The 13,559-nt window shown below is 42.1% G+C and overlaps 1 protein-coding gene across 1 annotated transcript in view; it reads left to right on the top strand.

The window, feature by feature from the left end:
- The window catches only part of SecCl (Secretory chloride channel), a 232,458-nt gene that overhangs the window by 175,216 nt on the left and 43,683 nt on the right, over positions 1–13,559 (top strand). The window contains exon 2 of the mRNA XM_067149396.2: positions 9,600–9,792. Coding sequence (XP_067005497.2) covers positions 9,600–9,792 — 193 coding nt within the window. The remainder of the gene's footprint in view (positions 1–9,599; positions 9,793–13,559) is intronic.

Genomic DNA, 13,559 nt, shown 5'->3' with positions numbered 1-13,559 from the left:
AGACGAATTTCCACAATTGGCTTTCGCAGCATGAAAGACCATATGAGAAGTTTCACAAAAGCGCATCACACTTGACGGGTGGATATAATGTGGTCTGCAACGATACCTCTCGCAAGTACATGCTCGTTGAGTACAATGTAATGTTGACGGTGACATAATGTGTACATATTTGAAATCCACTCGTCAGTCCCATTCAAATAAACCGCAACTCATCTCATCTTACGCTAACTCTCCCTGAGCTAAACCGGTCCGTTCTAAATTGTTACCAAGCTCGTATTTTCTTAATAAAAAGAAAACATTTTTCAATCTCATTCTTAGGAGTTAAAAGTGTAGTCGATTGCCACACGGAATGTTATTTAAGTATCGAGATCAAGGAACAAGCTCGCATCGCGTGTCCAAGCCTGGAGAACTATGTCACGTTTTTATTAAGTTATTACCATTTGGGCGCGTTACAAGGAACAGTTAAGCTCGTTTGATCGATTTACATTACATCATTTGTTCGTAGAGCAATGCGTGAGAGGAATTCACAAAAAGGTAAAACAGTGCTGCGTTTTGGGTGATCGTGTTTGCTCACTGCTGTCTTGTTAGCAACTCTCTACCCCTCATCTCCCATTCGATTGACTTGAGTTCGAATCCCTAAGACTTGGAATACTACACTTAACTACGTAAGGTTCTGCACACAGTACGAATCGCTTAGCTATAAGCTTGAATTCGGGACATAGTTGGGTTCGAACGCCAACCCTAGTGGTTCTGAAGCTGGTTTTCTGTGGTTTCTCATTTTAATTTCAGACCCGTATAGCAACACTGAACAGATGTAGTATTCACGTATTCTTTGGCTCAGCTTAAAATGTTGACTTTTATTGCCAATTTCATCTTCAGAAAATGTTTTCGTTCTATTTATTCTATAATTTCTTCGTCAGAATCCCGTTAGTTGGTGATGTAGGAACCCTCATATTTCTTTCCACTTGATGACTGTTGATACACAAACTGGCATCCGATTGTTCTTCGTGACTGAAGGCCATAAACACTTTATAATATATTCAATCCTTTCAAAACGCAAATGTCAACGAAAAGTACAAATTCCAGAAACATACAAAAATATAATTGGGATGAAACCCAGTAGTATGCAAAGACTAATGTGATTTTACAGCTTATTTCATAACACGAAAAGTCTAATACTGTATTTCTAGAATTACCTGGTATAATCACGTAAATGGGATTGTAAATAAAGGGTACATATCTCTGCATATTGTTATGAAGTTATTTAGGGGGTTGTAGTGTGGACTTAAAAAAGAATGCGTGTAATTCTCTGGTAGGAACCCCAAATAGAGAATGATTCCAGTGTATCGGACTCTCACTAGTATTACTTGATTCAAGAACTGAAAAAAAATCTAAAGAAAAGCAGCTCGATTTATTCTGAGTGATATCCGACAAAATACATAGTTACGTTACGAAAATTTTGCTAAGTTTGGGCTGGGAAGACTTGGGGTGGAAAGGAGACGAGCTGCTCGACTAAGTGGTACGTTCCCAGCTGACAGTGGAGAGATGGCGTGGAATTACATTAATAGTCGAATTAGTTTGAGTTGTGTTTTTAAAAGTATGAAAGGTCATAATATGACGATAAAGTTGGAATTCAAGAGGACAAATTTGGGCAAATATTTGTTTATAGGAAGAGTAGTTAGTAATTAGAACGAATTCAATTAATTTCCAAATTCTTTGCCCTAAATTCAGATGAGTGGTGATAGATAGATAGATAGATAGATAGATAGATAGATAGATAGATAGATAGATAGATAGATAGATTGATTGATTGATTGATTGATTGATTGATTGATTGATTGATTGATTGATTGATTGATTGATAATTTTAAAATCTAACATCACTGAATTGAATGCCAATTCTATTGTCAAATCGTGACTAGTACATGAAAATCGTTAACTAGGATAGATTTTCGGCGACGCTGGGACAGGGAATATCTAGAACTGGGAAGTGGCTAACATTAAGGAGTAGCCGCTGAATGTACCTGGAGTAAAAATGACAAAGTGCGTAAAAAGTGTCTTAAACGTTGCTGACGCTTGGTTTCGAACTTCGTCATCTCATGAATGCTACTCACTGTACCCGCCGGCCGAGTGGGTAGAGCGAGAGCTGAAAAGGGGTTTTCTGTTCATTTGTATAACTTGCTTGCTAAGAGGGTCAAAACTTGTGATATTATACGGAGGGCAAATTCTCCAGCTCCTTGGCTGAATTATCAGGTTCATAGGCCTCTCGTTGGATTCCCGGTGGAATCGGAAAATTTGGTCGCGTTTTCTTGATTTATTCTAGCTCCGAGCCTGGGTGTTCGCGATTTTTATTAATGAACATATTCATTTAGATACAACAGATCGCAGCAACGTGTAAAAGTGAATACAGCCTGCGACATACGTTCGACGTCAGGAAGGTTAGCCAGCCCTTAAAATGAGTTCCACTTTAATGAATACCCTGGAAAATGGGAGAAAACTTAGGAAAGAAAGAAAGAAAGAAAGAAAAGGAAGCATGGAGGACTAAATAACTTTCTTTTTGCTAGTGGCTTTACGTCGCAGCGATACAGATAGGTCTTATGGCGACGATGGAATAGGAAAGGTCTAAGAGTTGGAAGGAAGCTCCCGTGGTCTTAACTCAGGTGCAGCCCCAGAAGTTGCCTGGTGTGAAAATGGGAAACCACGGGAAACTATCTTCAGGGCTGCTGACAGTGGGATTCGAACCCACTATCTCCCAGATGCAATTTCACAGCCGCGCGCCCCTAACCGCACGGCCACTCGCCCAGTGGACTAAATAACGTCATGGCATTTTGGCATTAATATGTGTTAATGATGGGGGTCATCCGAAAATTTGTGTAACGTAACGGGAAAAAATGTGTGACAGAAGTGACGCCACATTAGTTGTTACCGTAGGCCTTGGCTGCCAAAGATGCTGCGACTGTGGATTTTTATAAATATAGTGTGTAGAAATAGAAAGTGTACCTTCAGTGACGTCACATTAGTCGTTACTGCAGACCTTGGTCGCCAAAGATGCTGTGGCTGTGGATTTGCATAAATAGAGTGTGTTGAAAGAGAAAGTGTACAGTCAGTGACGTCACATTAGTCGTTACCGTAGGCCTTGGTCGCCAAAGATGCTCTGTGAAATGATGCAATAAATTGTCCTTACCAATATTTGAGTTTCATTTATTGAAAGACATATTCATGATCATTAGCTTTTCGCAAAGGGAAACGTTTCTTTTCCTTCAAGTCGAATCTTGAAAGTGGCGGGGAGTTTCAAAATGCAGCTTAAGGGGAAATTTACCTAAAGTTTTCAAAATTGTAACGTGCCCAATTATGGTGATGTTCACTTTTTCCTCTATGCTGAGAGAACAGGGCGGTGATATTAACAGCAGGGCGTGTGTTATACTGGATTTCATGGAAATTAGTGCTGTCATCATTTAGTTTCCTTCAAAACAACTAAGTAATCCACAGACTTGTCCAAGTGTACTAGGTCCGGGGTGCGGTACCTCATGTTAAGTCGTGTTTGAGAGAGGTTGATTTATTACTGACAGGTAGAAGAAAGACTAGAATGGTGTTGGCCAGCTTACTGGACAGAAATGTCAAGCTGAGTGTCAGTGTATTCTCTCGTGTTATCTTGTGTTGATCAAAGCTTGCGTGGCATCTCTAATGTAACTCCTTTGAATAACAAAGCTATTTGCTGCCTACAGACGACCAGCTCATTGTGTGTTTGAGACCATGTTATTGTTATTGTCAATATTCTCTCTCCATGACGTGCTCTTTAAAGAACTTATAGAGTGTGAAACCGTATTCTTTCTCAACAAGGAGAGGTCAGGATAACAAATTAAAATAAAATTCACGTTGTCATGTGACTTGCATCAGTGCTTCGAGAAGTGTGAGGTTACATCTCGATGACATGGTTTCAGAATGTTGAATATCTTCCTGTGGGTGGGGGCGATACATCCCCTACCTGTCATAAAAGATGACTAAAAGGGTTTCCGAAGGGAGAGTAGGTTGACGACCACTAATCCTTTAGGTGAATCTGAAATGGCTTTTACTTACGTGTGCCAAGCCTCCTCTCTTTCGTCTTTCCCATCCGACCTCCCTTGGTCAATTCTTGTTCTCTTTCGACCACAACGGTATTATGTTTCCGAGGCTAGGAGGTATTTCTTTATCACGCCCTTCACCGCCGTTTCCTTTCTTCTGCCGAGAGACTAATTCTTCGAAGGGTCACACCTCTTCCAATTTTCCCTCACATTATTGTTAATAGAGGATGGTTGTACTAACTACCACTGGTGTAGAACACACACATACACAGCTCAGTAAGTTTGGTAGCCTAAGTATCAGGTGCTTTCGAGAAGTAGACTTTCAGACCAAACTCTCGAAGAGTCGGCAACTCCTCTGCTTTACCTATGCTGCCAGACGGTCTGCTCTACTGCTAGAGGTTCATACGAGGGCTGAGAATAAAGAACGTAATTAACTAACAAGTACAATTGCATTACATTCTTTCAGTGTAGTCACGTCCAAAGTCAGTTACCTTTTACCAAATATCGGGAAGCCGTTTGTTGATGACAGCGAAGGAGCGCCCCACTGCGCGGAGTACAAGTGCCATGCCACGTTAGGAAATCGGTGGCCCCGGAGGGATCCTTCAACTTCGGAAGCAGGTCGAAATTCCAAGAAATCATGTCCAGTGTGTACGGAGGGTGTTCCAAGACCTCATTCCGACCCGCAAGAAACGACTTGACCCATCGTGCAGCCGTCCTAACAGTAATGCATTATCGCCACAGGCTTCGCGTAATACTCGACAATATTGTGATGCATTTTTGAATGGGCAACCTCGCTGATCACCTTTTAAAAATTTGCTTTAGAGAGGTGAAATCGACACTCTTCACTTCAACGCCACACATCAACAACAATTCCAACTGGATACCTGTCAAATACGCATTACACATCTACAAGAGCGCCACCTGACCGCTCCCATATCCTATTTGCGCAAGCCCGATCTGCGTTGCCAGTACTTTATTTTCAGCCCTCGTATTAGAAGCAAACACGTCTTTGTAAGACTCACCAAATGGGGGTTAAATCACTGTTCACGTGGGGAAGGGTATTTGTTGATGTTATATCATTACTAAATGTTCCAGTTGCATGTTGTTTGTTATTGATTGGAGCGGGGGCGTTATAGTAACGAGAATTCGGTGAATATGTTCTTCGTGTTTGCGAAAGTCGTAGAATTCGATTTATTTTTGAGAGGCTACATGTGTGACAAAAATTTCGCAAAAAACACGGTTGATGGAATGATGTTGTCTAAGTATTAGGGCACCATGTGAAAGATTCCACCCTTCATGCTGTCAAGGGTGAAAGAAAGTGTAATGATGCGTTTAGTACTTTGTGCCGAACAAGATGGTTTGATGGCACTTCGCAGTAACAAAATGCACTATTTTCTGTATTTACGTATTTTTCCAATCCATTACTAGAAGCTTTCTTCGTTAGTGTAGATCGTCCAGCTGCGGGATAAGGCATAGAGGTTGCCGGCACATCGGGAGTTCCTACTTCTGCAAACCATCTGTTACTTTAGGCTACCCAACTTACTGGGCGTATGTATCTGAAACATGCTGTAGATAATCCGAAAAATATTCTGCAACAAAATACATGGAATATGATGACAGAACTCTGATAGTCAATGGGAGGTATCTGAACATAACAATGTTATAAAACTCCATATTGGATCCTCCGTTGCTCTGATGACGAGATGACCCTCTCTAGGTAAAGAACAGAATACATCTAAGTCGTTGCACAGAACCACTGGAGAGGGAACGTGGTATGGAAGAAACGGAGGCACTAACAGAATTTGGAATTCCACTCACTTGTGCCAGGCTTTCCATTTCCATCTTTCCTATCTCCTATGGGCAAGTCGTGTTCTTTCTGGCTCCCATAGTATTAGGTTTACGAGGCATAGGGGATCGTTTATACAGTGTGTTTGAAAAGTACTTGGCATTATTTTAAGGTTGGATTCCTCACACATACACACACGCGCGCGCGTATACACACACACACAGAAAAGGAAACAATATATATATGACAATAGGACGGAAAATGCGTACTTCCTTGGCCTCCACAATCACCTGATCTAAACCCGTTGGACTTATTTGTGTGGGTATAAGCAAATTCTTTGGTGTACTGGACTGCTGTGGAGGACGAGGCAACACTTTACGGCATAACTTGTCAGATCCTTTCAAACAGCACGTACAACAGAGGACACATACGAGCGTGTTCGTAACTCCATGCGACGTCGAGCAGTAGCGGCGATTAGGGGAGGGGGGGTGGCACTTTGTAGAGAAAACTACATTTCTAGGAATTATTAAAAAGGCAATTTGTACAAGCCCTGTTGTCTTATCAGCTAAGGCTTTACTTTATTTTCTTTAATTATTAACGGAAATACGCACAAAATGCCGTTCGTCGCGGCTAACCGATTTGCATAGCGCCACAGCAAGTAGTGGAGACTTTGCATGTGCTCTGAGAAAGGGCAGCAGGTGTATATTTTTTAAGAAAACTTACCGCGCGCATTCGTCCGTCTGGCAGTCTCTTTAGTGTCTGTTGCCGGGCTGACTGGCCCAGACGGTTGAGGCGCTGGCCTTCTGGCCCCAACTTGGCAGGTTCGATCCTGGCTCAGCCCGGTGGTATTTAAAGGTGCTCAAATACGTCAGCCTCGTGTCGGTAGATTTACTAGCAGGTGAAAGAACTTATGCGGGACTAAATTCCGGCACCTCGGTGTCTCCGAAAACCGTGAAAGTAGTTAGTGGGACGTAAAACAAGTAACATTATGATTAGTGTCTGTTAGTTTCTTAGTGTGTAATCAGATACTAAATTGTTTTTAAATGAATAATCACGCCCTACTTCTATTTAATAAAATTGCAGTACATGTGTATATTAGAGCCTCCGTGCCTCAGGTGGCAACCCGCGGGCCTCTCGCCGCTCGGTTCCGTGGTTCAAATCCCGGTCACTCCATGTGAGATTTGTACTGGACAAAGTGGAGGCGGGACAGGTTTTTTCTCCGGGTACTGAGCTTTTCCCTGTCATCTTTCATTCCAGCAGCACTCTCCAATATTTCATTTCATATGTCAGTTATCAATTATTGCCCCAGAGGAATGCGACAGGCTTCGGCAGCCGGCATAATTCCTATCCTCGCCGCTACATGGGGGCTTCATTCATTCCATTCCTGATCCTGTCGAATGACTGGAAACAGGCTGTGGATTTTTATTTTCATGTGTATATTGTTCCTTTGGTGAAAGTTTTATTCTATAGTTTAGTATTGAATCAACATCTCAAAAACTATTATTACCGCACTTAAGTTGGTAAAAGCTTTACCCCTGTGTGGAAATTCACTCAGAGCGCATCGAAATCTTACCAGTTTGTAGCTTTTCTTTCTTCCATATACCCCGCCGTGCCCCCCCCCCCACCCTTCTACCTCTCTACCGCCCTCTATATCCCACTAACCCGGGTACTTTTTGTTGTCTGTACATGTTTTGACCCCCCATTTTTAAATCCGAATCGCCGCTACTGGTCGAGCATAAGCGTGTAGTATGGCAGGAGGTGGGTATTTTGAACAACTTTTGTAAGGTAATGACCGGAGTACATCAGTAAAAAATGTAAAAAGTTACCTTTTAAACATGATAAAAACAGGCCACTGTCCCTCGCAAAACGGACGTCAAGGTCTACTGACTGTTTGTCATCAGCGATGGTACAAATGATTTGTGAGGCTGCATTGGAAATAAACAGAAAACCGAGGAGATACAACTTTTCAAAATTCTTCTTGCGAGGTGATCGGGACGAATCGAACTTATAACAGTCAAGCAACATCGATGACCACTTCACTACATGGAATTCCCTCCGACATCAACACCAAAAGACGACGGGAACACTGGTACAGTTAGGCGAGGTTGGGTGCACACTCAAAAGAGAGCGCCTCCGCTAGTACCAACAATGGCTGGAAACAACGTGAACCGTGTGAGATGGTTGGTCATACTGATAAATAATTTTAAAAAAATCGATATCTCGCTCCGTTGTCATTTTAGCGAATCAAACCGCTGCGCGGGCGAATTCAAATCCGCTTTGGGCAGCGATATTGCTAGATCTCCACGTGGCATTAAAACTGGCAATAGGAAAACTTCGCCGTGGGAAGGTTTTGAACACGGACCTCCGAGGCGCCTCAGCAAGTGCGCTACAGTGACACCGGCTGAAACCTACGAAGTGTTTGATGCTGATTTCTCGGCATAGCTGTCAAACCCGTCTGAGCTTCCGTAGCTTAACGGTTAGCGGTATTAGTTGCCGTTCTCGGGGCCCCGGGTTTGATTCCCGGTACTGCCAGAAATGTAAGAATGTCACGAGGGCTGGTATGTGGTGAAAGTGGTACATACCGAGCTTGATAGCTGCAGTCGCTTAAGTGCGGCCAGTATCCAGTAATCGGGAGATCGTGGGTTCGAGCCCCACTGTCGGCAGCCCTGAAGATGGTTTTCCGTGGTTTCCCATTTTCACACCAGGCAAATGCCGGGGCTGTACCTTAATTAAGGCCACGGCCGCTTCCTCCCCATTCCTAGGCCTTTCCTGTCCCATCGTCGCCATAAGACCAATCTGTTTCGGTGCGACGTAAAAAAAAAAAAGAAAAAGAAAAAAGTGGTATATGCAACTCACCTCCATTGGAGGTGAGCCTGACAAGAACTGCACTGCTTTAGGATGAGGACAATAGTTTACTTTTTTTGTTTTTGCCTGTGGAATTAGCAACACTGCTGCGCAAGTCCATTTGAATTTGCCCAGGAAGCGATCTGATTTGCTAATATCAGCAGCTGACAACGGCTCGAATCATCAAATTCTGTTTTTTCAACTTTTTTATCAGTGTGACCAACCCTGCAACGCTCATATCCCAGTTCACGTTCTTTCCAACCATCCTGCATAAGTTCGACAGAAGAATTTCGACTTGAAGACATATTGACGATAAAAGGCTCTTGTGTCAGGGAAAACACTGATCCACAGATCACAAGGAAGAGGTGTTTCAATATCCCAGACACAAGATCAGAGTGCAAAAAATATCTATGATGTCATTAGCAAGAAGAAGACCGGGCGAGTTGGCCGTGCGGTTAGGGCCGTGCCGCTGTGAGCTTGCATCCGGGAGATAGTGGGTTCGAATCCCACTGTCGGCAGCCCTGAAGATGGTTTTCCACGGTTTCCCATTTCCACACCATGCAAATGCTGGGGGTGTACCTTAATTAAGGCCATGGCCGCTTCCTTCTAACTCCTAGGCCTTTCCTATCCCGAAGATCTATCTTTGTCCGTGGGACATAAATCCACTAGCAAAAAAAAAAAAAAGGCAAGAAGAAGGCTCTTCTATTTCCTACCTGAATTTTAAGTTTTGGATATTCAGAAAGAATAAAAATGACCACCAAGGATATGACATTTCTATTTATTTCCTAGTTCTGCTCTTATCAAGACTAGTTAATATAAACTGCCACTAATATACCTCTTTGAATATTCTATTAAATGTTTCTCAACAGTGTTAATACAATTGTTTCTTTCTTCTCTCACTTCTTCAGTGCAAATGATGAAGAGTGTTCTCCACTAGAGTCACTAAATGCAACGGGCATAAGTCACACCAAACTCATCAAGATGATGACAGAGCAGTGCCGTTACGATCGACTCATGAGGCCAGGAAAAAAACAGGAACCTCTAAATGTATCAACACGTGCTTATGTCTACCTCATACAGTCTGATTCAGCACAAACCCTGGTATGTAAAGTTTTGCATTACCTTTTGAATACCTAGGAAATATGATTTCTCAATATTGTTATATATCATTAGAACAAGCCTCGTATTTTCTTGACTAACTAATGTAGTACTCATTGTATGACATTAAACATTAAACCTAATAGCCTATAACAACATTATAAACTCGTATACTTCAATACATACATATGTACTGTCTGTGTTAAATAAAATAATGTACTAAACATTTTGAATAGAGCCTCCGTGGATCAAGCGGCAGCGTGCCGGTCTCTCACTGCTGGGTTCCCTGGTTCAAATCCTGGTCACTCCATGTGAGATTTGTGCTGGACAAAGCGGAGGCGGGAGGGGTTTTTCTCCAGCTACTCCAGTTTTCCCTGTCATCTTTCATTCCAGCAACACTCTCCATTATCATTTCATCCGTCATTCATTAATCATTTCCCCAGAGGAGGGAGACAGACTTCGGCAGCCGGCACAATTCCTATCCTCGCCAGTAGATGGGGGCTTCATTCATTCCTTTCCTGACCCGGTGGATTTTCATTTTGACAGATATGAAGTTCATGAAAAATGAATTAAAGTATTGTAAAAATGTTTACATTGGTAATGTACTGAATGTACTGATGTAATCGTCTATCCACATTCCATGTCTGGGCATCCTGGCAAAATCTGGTAGGCAATGCTGATCAAGTGCAGTGTGTATGTGTGTGTAAGGGGGTGGAGGGCATTCAAATGAAACTGAAACAAAGTAAACTCAAATAGTCATCGTCAATGAATGCAATTATATGCAACACATTTAAACTACTCCCCCCTGTGGTCTTCCTCGTGGTCTCTTTCCTGTTAACTTCTCCGACAAAGCTTTTTCTGGCACTTTTCCCTTCCCAGCAAAGTGCGTTCACTCTCTGGCTTCACTGTGGCGTATAATAAATAATAATAATAATAATAATAATAATCGTATGGCCTCAGCTACCGTTTGCAGACATTTCGATTTGACGCCATCTGGCTGTCTGCTCGTCAATTTCGACGTTCCGGTTTACTCTGTCTGCCATCTAGCGGACCTAGAGTAAACCGGATCTCTCTTGGGCGTCTTTGGCTGAGATTTAATTAATTTTGTCGGGTAAATACCAAATGTATCACCAGAGATCTTGTACATGCCGACATCGTACGACATGGAGTGTCGAATGGACTTTTTTCCGACTGTGGTGTATGATTCCTACGTAAATTGCTCGCATTTACGTCATGCTAGCCCGGCCGCACTGGGCTAGTCTCAAGGGGCGCCCTGCTGAGCACCTCTCATCTAGCTGGACGAGGTCTATATTTGCAGCAGGTTATGGAAGAAGACGTCTACATGGACAGAAGTAAATGGAGAGCACTCATTCACTGCACCCGGGAAACAGGAGCTGGTTCAAGATGATGATAGCATGCCTACCATGTTTTTACACAGTAAAGCTGTTTGCTGCTGTTTCTCTTGTCCTTTCCTTCTTGTAAAGTTCTTACTGTAACAGAAGAAGTTATTGCAAGTGAATAGGGACAAATTTGATAATTCAACACTTTATCAAGGCCGTTACAGGAGAGCATGAAGATTAAACAGCTAGGAAGACCAACATCAGCCCCTAAATTCTCACAAACAATTGTAATTTTAATAGAATTCTTAATGCTGGTATGTTAGAAAAATATGACTGACTGTGCAATAGGGATGTCAAGAATGCTCTATTTTGTTTTCTGTGTATTTTGATAAAGTTGCTGCATATGACACTGTTGATGGTGATTTGTCCATTGGACAGAGACATTAAGCCTTGAGCAGACCCCTTGGTGTTATTCAACAGGAGTAGGCTATGTGCCAGCAGTGTATTTCATCCTTTTCCTTCCTGCTATCATATATCACATCATTAATTTCATCTCATTAACATCTCCAACGAGGTTGATATCAGGAAGGGCAGAGAGATTTATTAAAGAAATAAATCATCCGTCCTCCAGTGAGGGTGACCATTTGGATCCGGAATACAGTTTCAGTTTCAATGAAGTTTAAAAATATCAAGAAATGGAAATTAAATCGTTGATGCTGTTATCCTCTTTCTTTCTCCAGGGTTAGTGGGGGAGGAATGTCAATCATGTTCTCAGGTACAGATGGAAATTAATGATTTGCAGAGAGTCCCTCAGTATCTGTATTACTATTTTTTCTAACTCGCAGAATGGAACTTTCAAGTTTTGTAGGAAGATTGATGTCTCACTAGGGAGGTTGCCTCTTGCTCCAAATAGCAGGCCTCTGACAATCCACTGATCGATAGGTATTTTATACTTGGATGAAAGGTAGGGAAAGCATGGAACATAAATAGCTCGCTTTTCTAGGTCCACTTCCCGAGCCTGATTAAGGTCTCTTTCAAAGCGAATAGTAGGATCTAAGACCATCACTTTCTTGTCCTCTCTGTTGATGGCTACGGTGTCCGCCCTCCAATTAGAGTTATCGGTAGAGATGCAGTGAACCTCCTCGTGCACCTCCCATCCACACTGTCTCAAGCCTTGAGCAATCGACGTTCTTACACGGTGGTGGCGATGGTTGCGCATTTCACTTCATATCAACCCCATAGAGGAAAGGGACAAGGGTTGGTCGTACAAACATAATCACATGTCTTCTTTTAATGCAGTAAGGAAAGGCTTTCCAATGCTAGGAAGTAGCTATTTAACTTCCTGTATGTACAAAGCAAGGCACAAAGATAAGAAACAAAAAATCACCAATATCACTAAAATAACAGGGAATGCTCAAGTTTCACCTACAATCAAGTCTCCTCAGTCTCCTTATTGATAAGTTAAACTACATGGCATAACAAAGATTCGTGTATCTGTCACATTCAATACACAGACGGTAACTGGGGTATTTGTCTTGAGGGCAGTGTTGCAAACCACTGAAAATTGAAAAACCATACAGAAATACAAAATAAACTGTATTCTTTATCGTAAAACTGTTCACTACTAATATTCACCCAAATACACTAAAATTCCTTTTTTTTTTTTTTTGCTTTACTTTGCACCGACACAGATAGGTCATATGGCGACGATGTGACAGCAAAGGCCTAGGAATGGGAAGGAAGTGGTCGTGGCCTTAATTACGGTACAGCTCCAGCATTTGCCTGGTGTGAAAATTGGAAACCATGGAAAACCATCTTCAGGGCTGCCGACAGTGGGGTTTGAACCCACTATCCCCCGGAAGTGAGCTCACAGCTGTGCGCTCCTAACCGCATGGCCAACTCACCCAGTATATACTAAAATTCAATAGAAGGTGTGCAATAATAGCAAGTAGCAATAAAATCGATTACGAATACTTAACTGAAACGTATTACTAGAAGTAAGAAAATGCAACATTTACACTTTGCTCTTCCTTCACATGCTGGATCAGGATGCAGCCACTTCTGTACTGTCTATACTCTCCCACAACTGCACTTTTGTTTCCTTTTAACAGGAAGTTTTAATTTTTGGGGTATCAAAGGAACTGCTTTATTTTTGCAATCAGAAGTTAATCGCGTCTTTATTTGTTTAACATTCAAAATTCTCCACGGCTGCCAAGCCAAGACTGAGTGCCTCAGCGTGGTGTGCTCATGTTTATATGTGAGTGCGGGAAACACTCTTCACAACATTGTGACCAACAGCCACACGAACAGAGTTCTGTATTTATATAAAATATAGGAGACATTATTTTTGGGATTACCTTCGTAAATGCCAAAGAAAATAATAAATACTTCATTAATACATAGTAAATTAACCAACAAGAAAATGAAGCA

The sequence above is a fragment of the Anabrus simplex genome, chromosome 6 (genome assembly GCF_040414725.1).
Source record: "Anabrus simplex isolate iqAnaSimp1 chromosome 6, ASM4041472v1, whole genome shotgun sequence".
Classification (NCBI taxonomy): Eukaryota; Metazoa; Arthropoda; class Insecta; order Orthoptera; family Tettigoniidae; genus Anabrus; species Anabrus simplex.
Note: the sequence above shows the minus strand (reverse complement) of the source record. Positions and strands in the feature narration are given on the sequence as shown.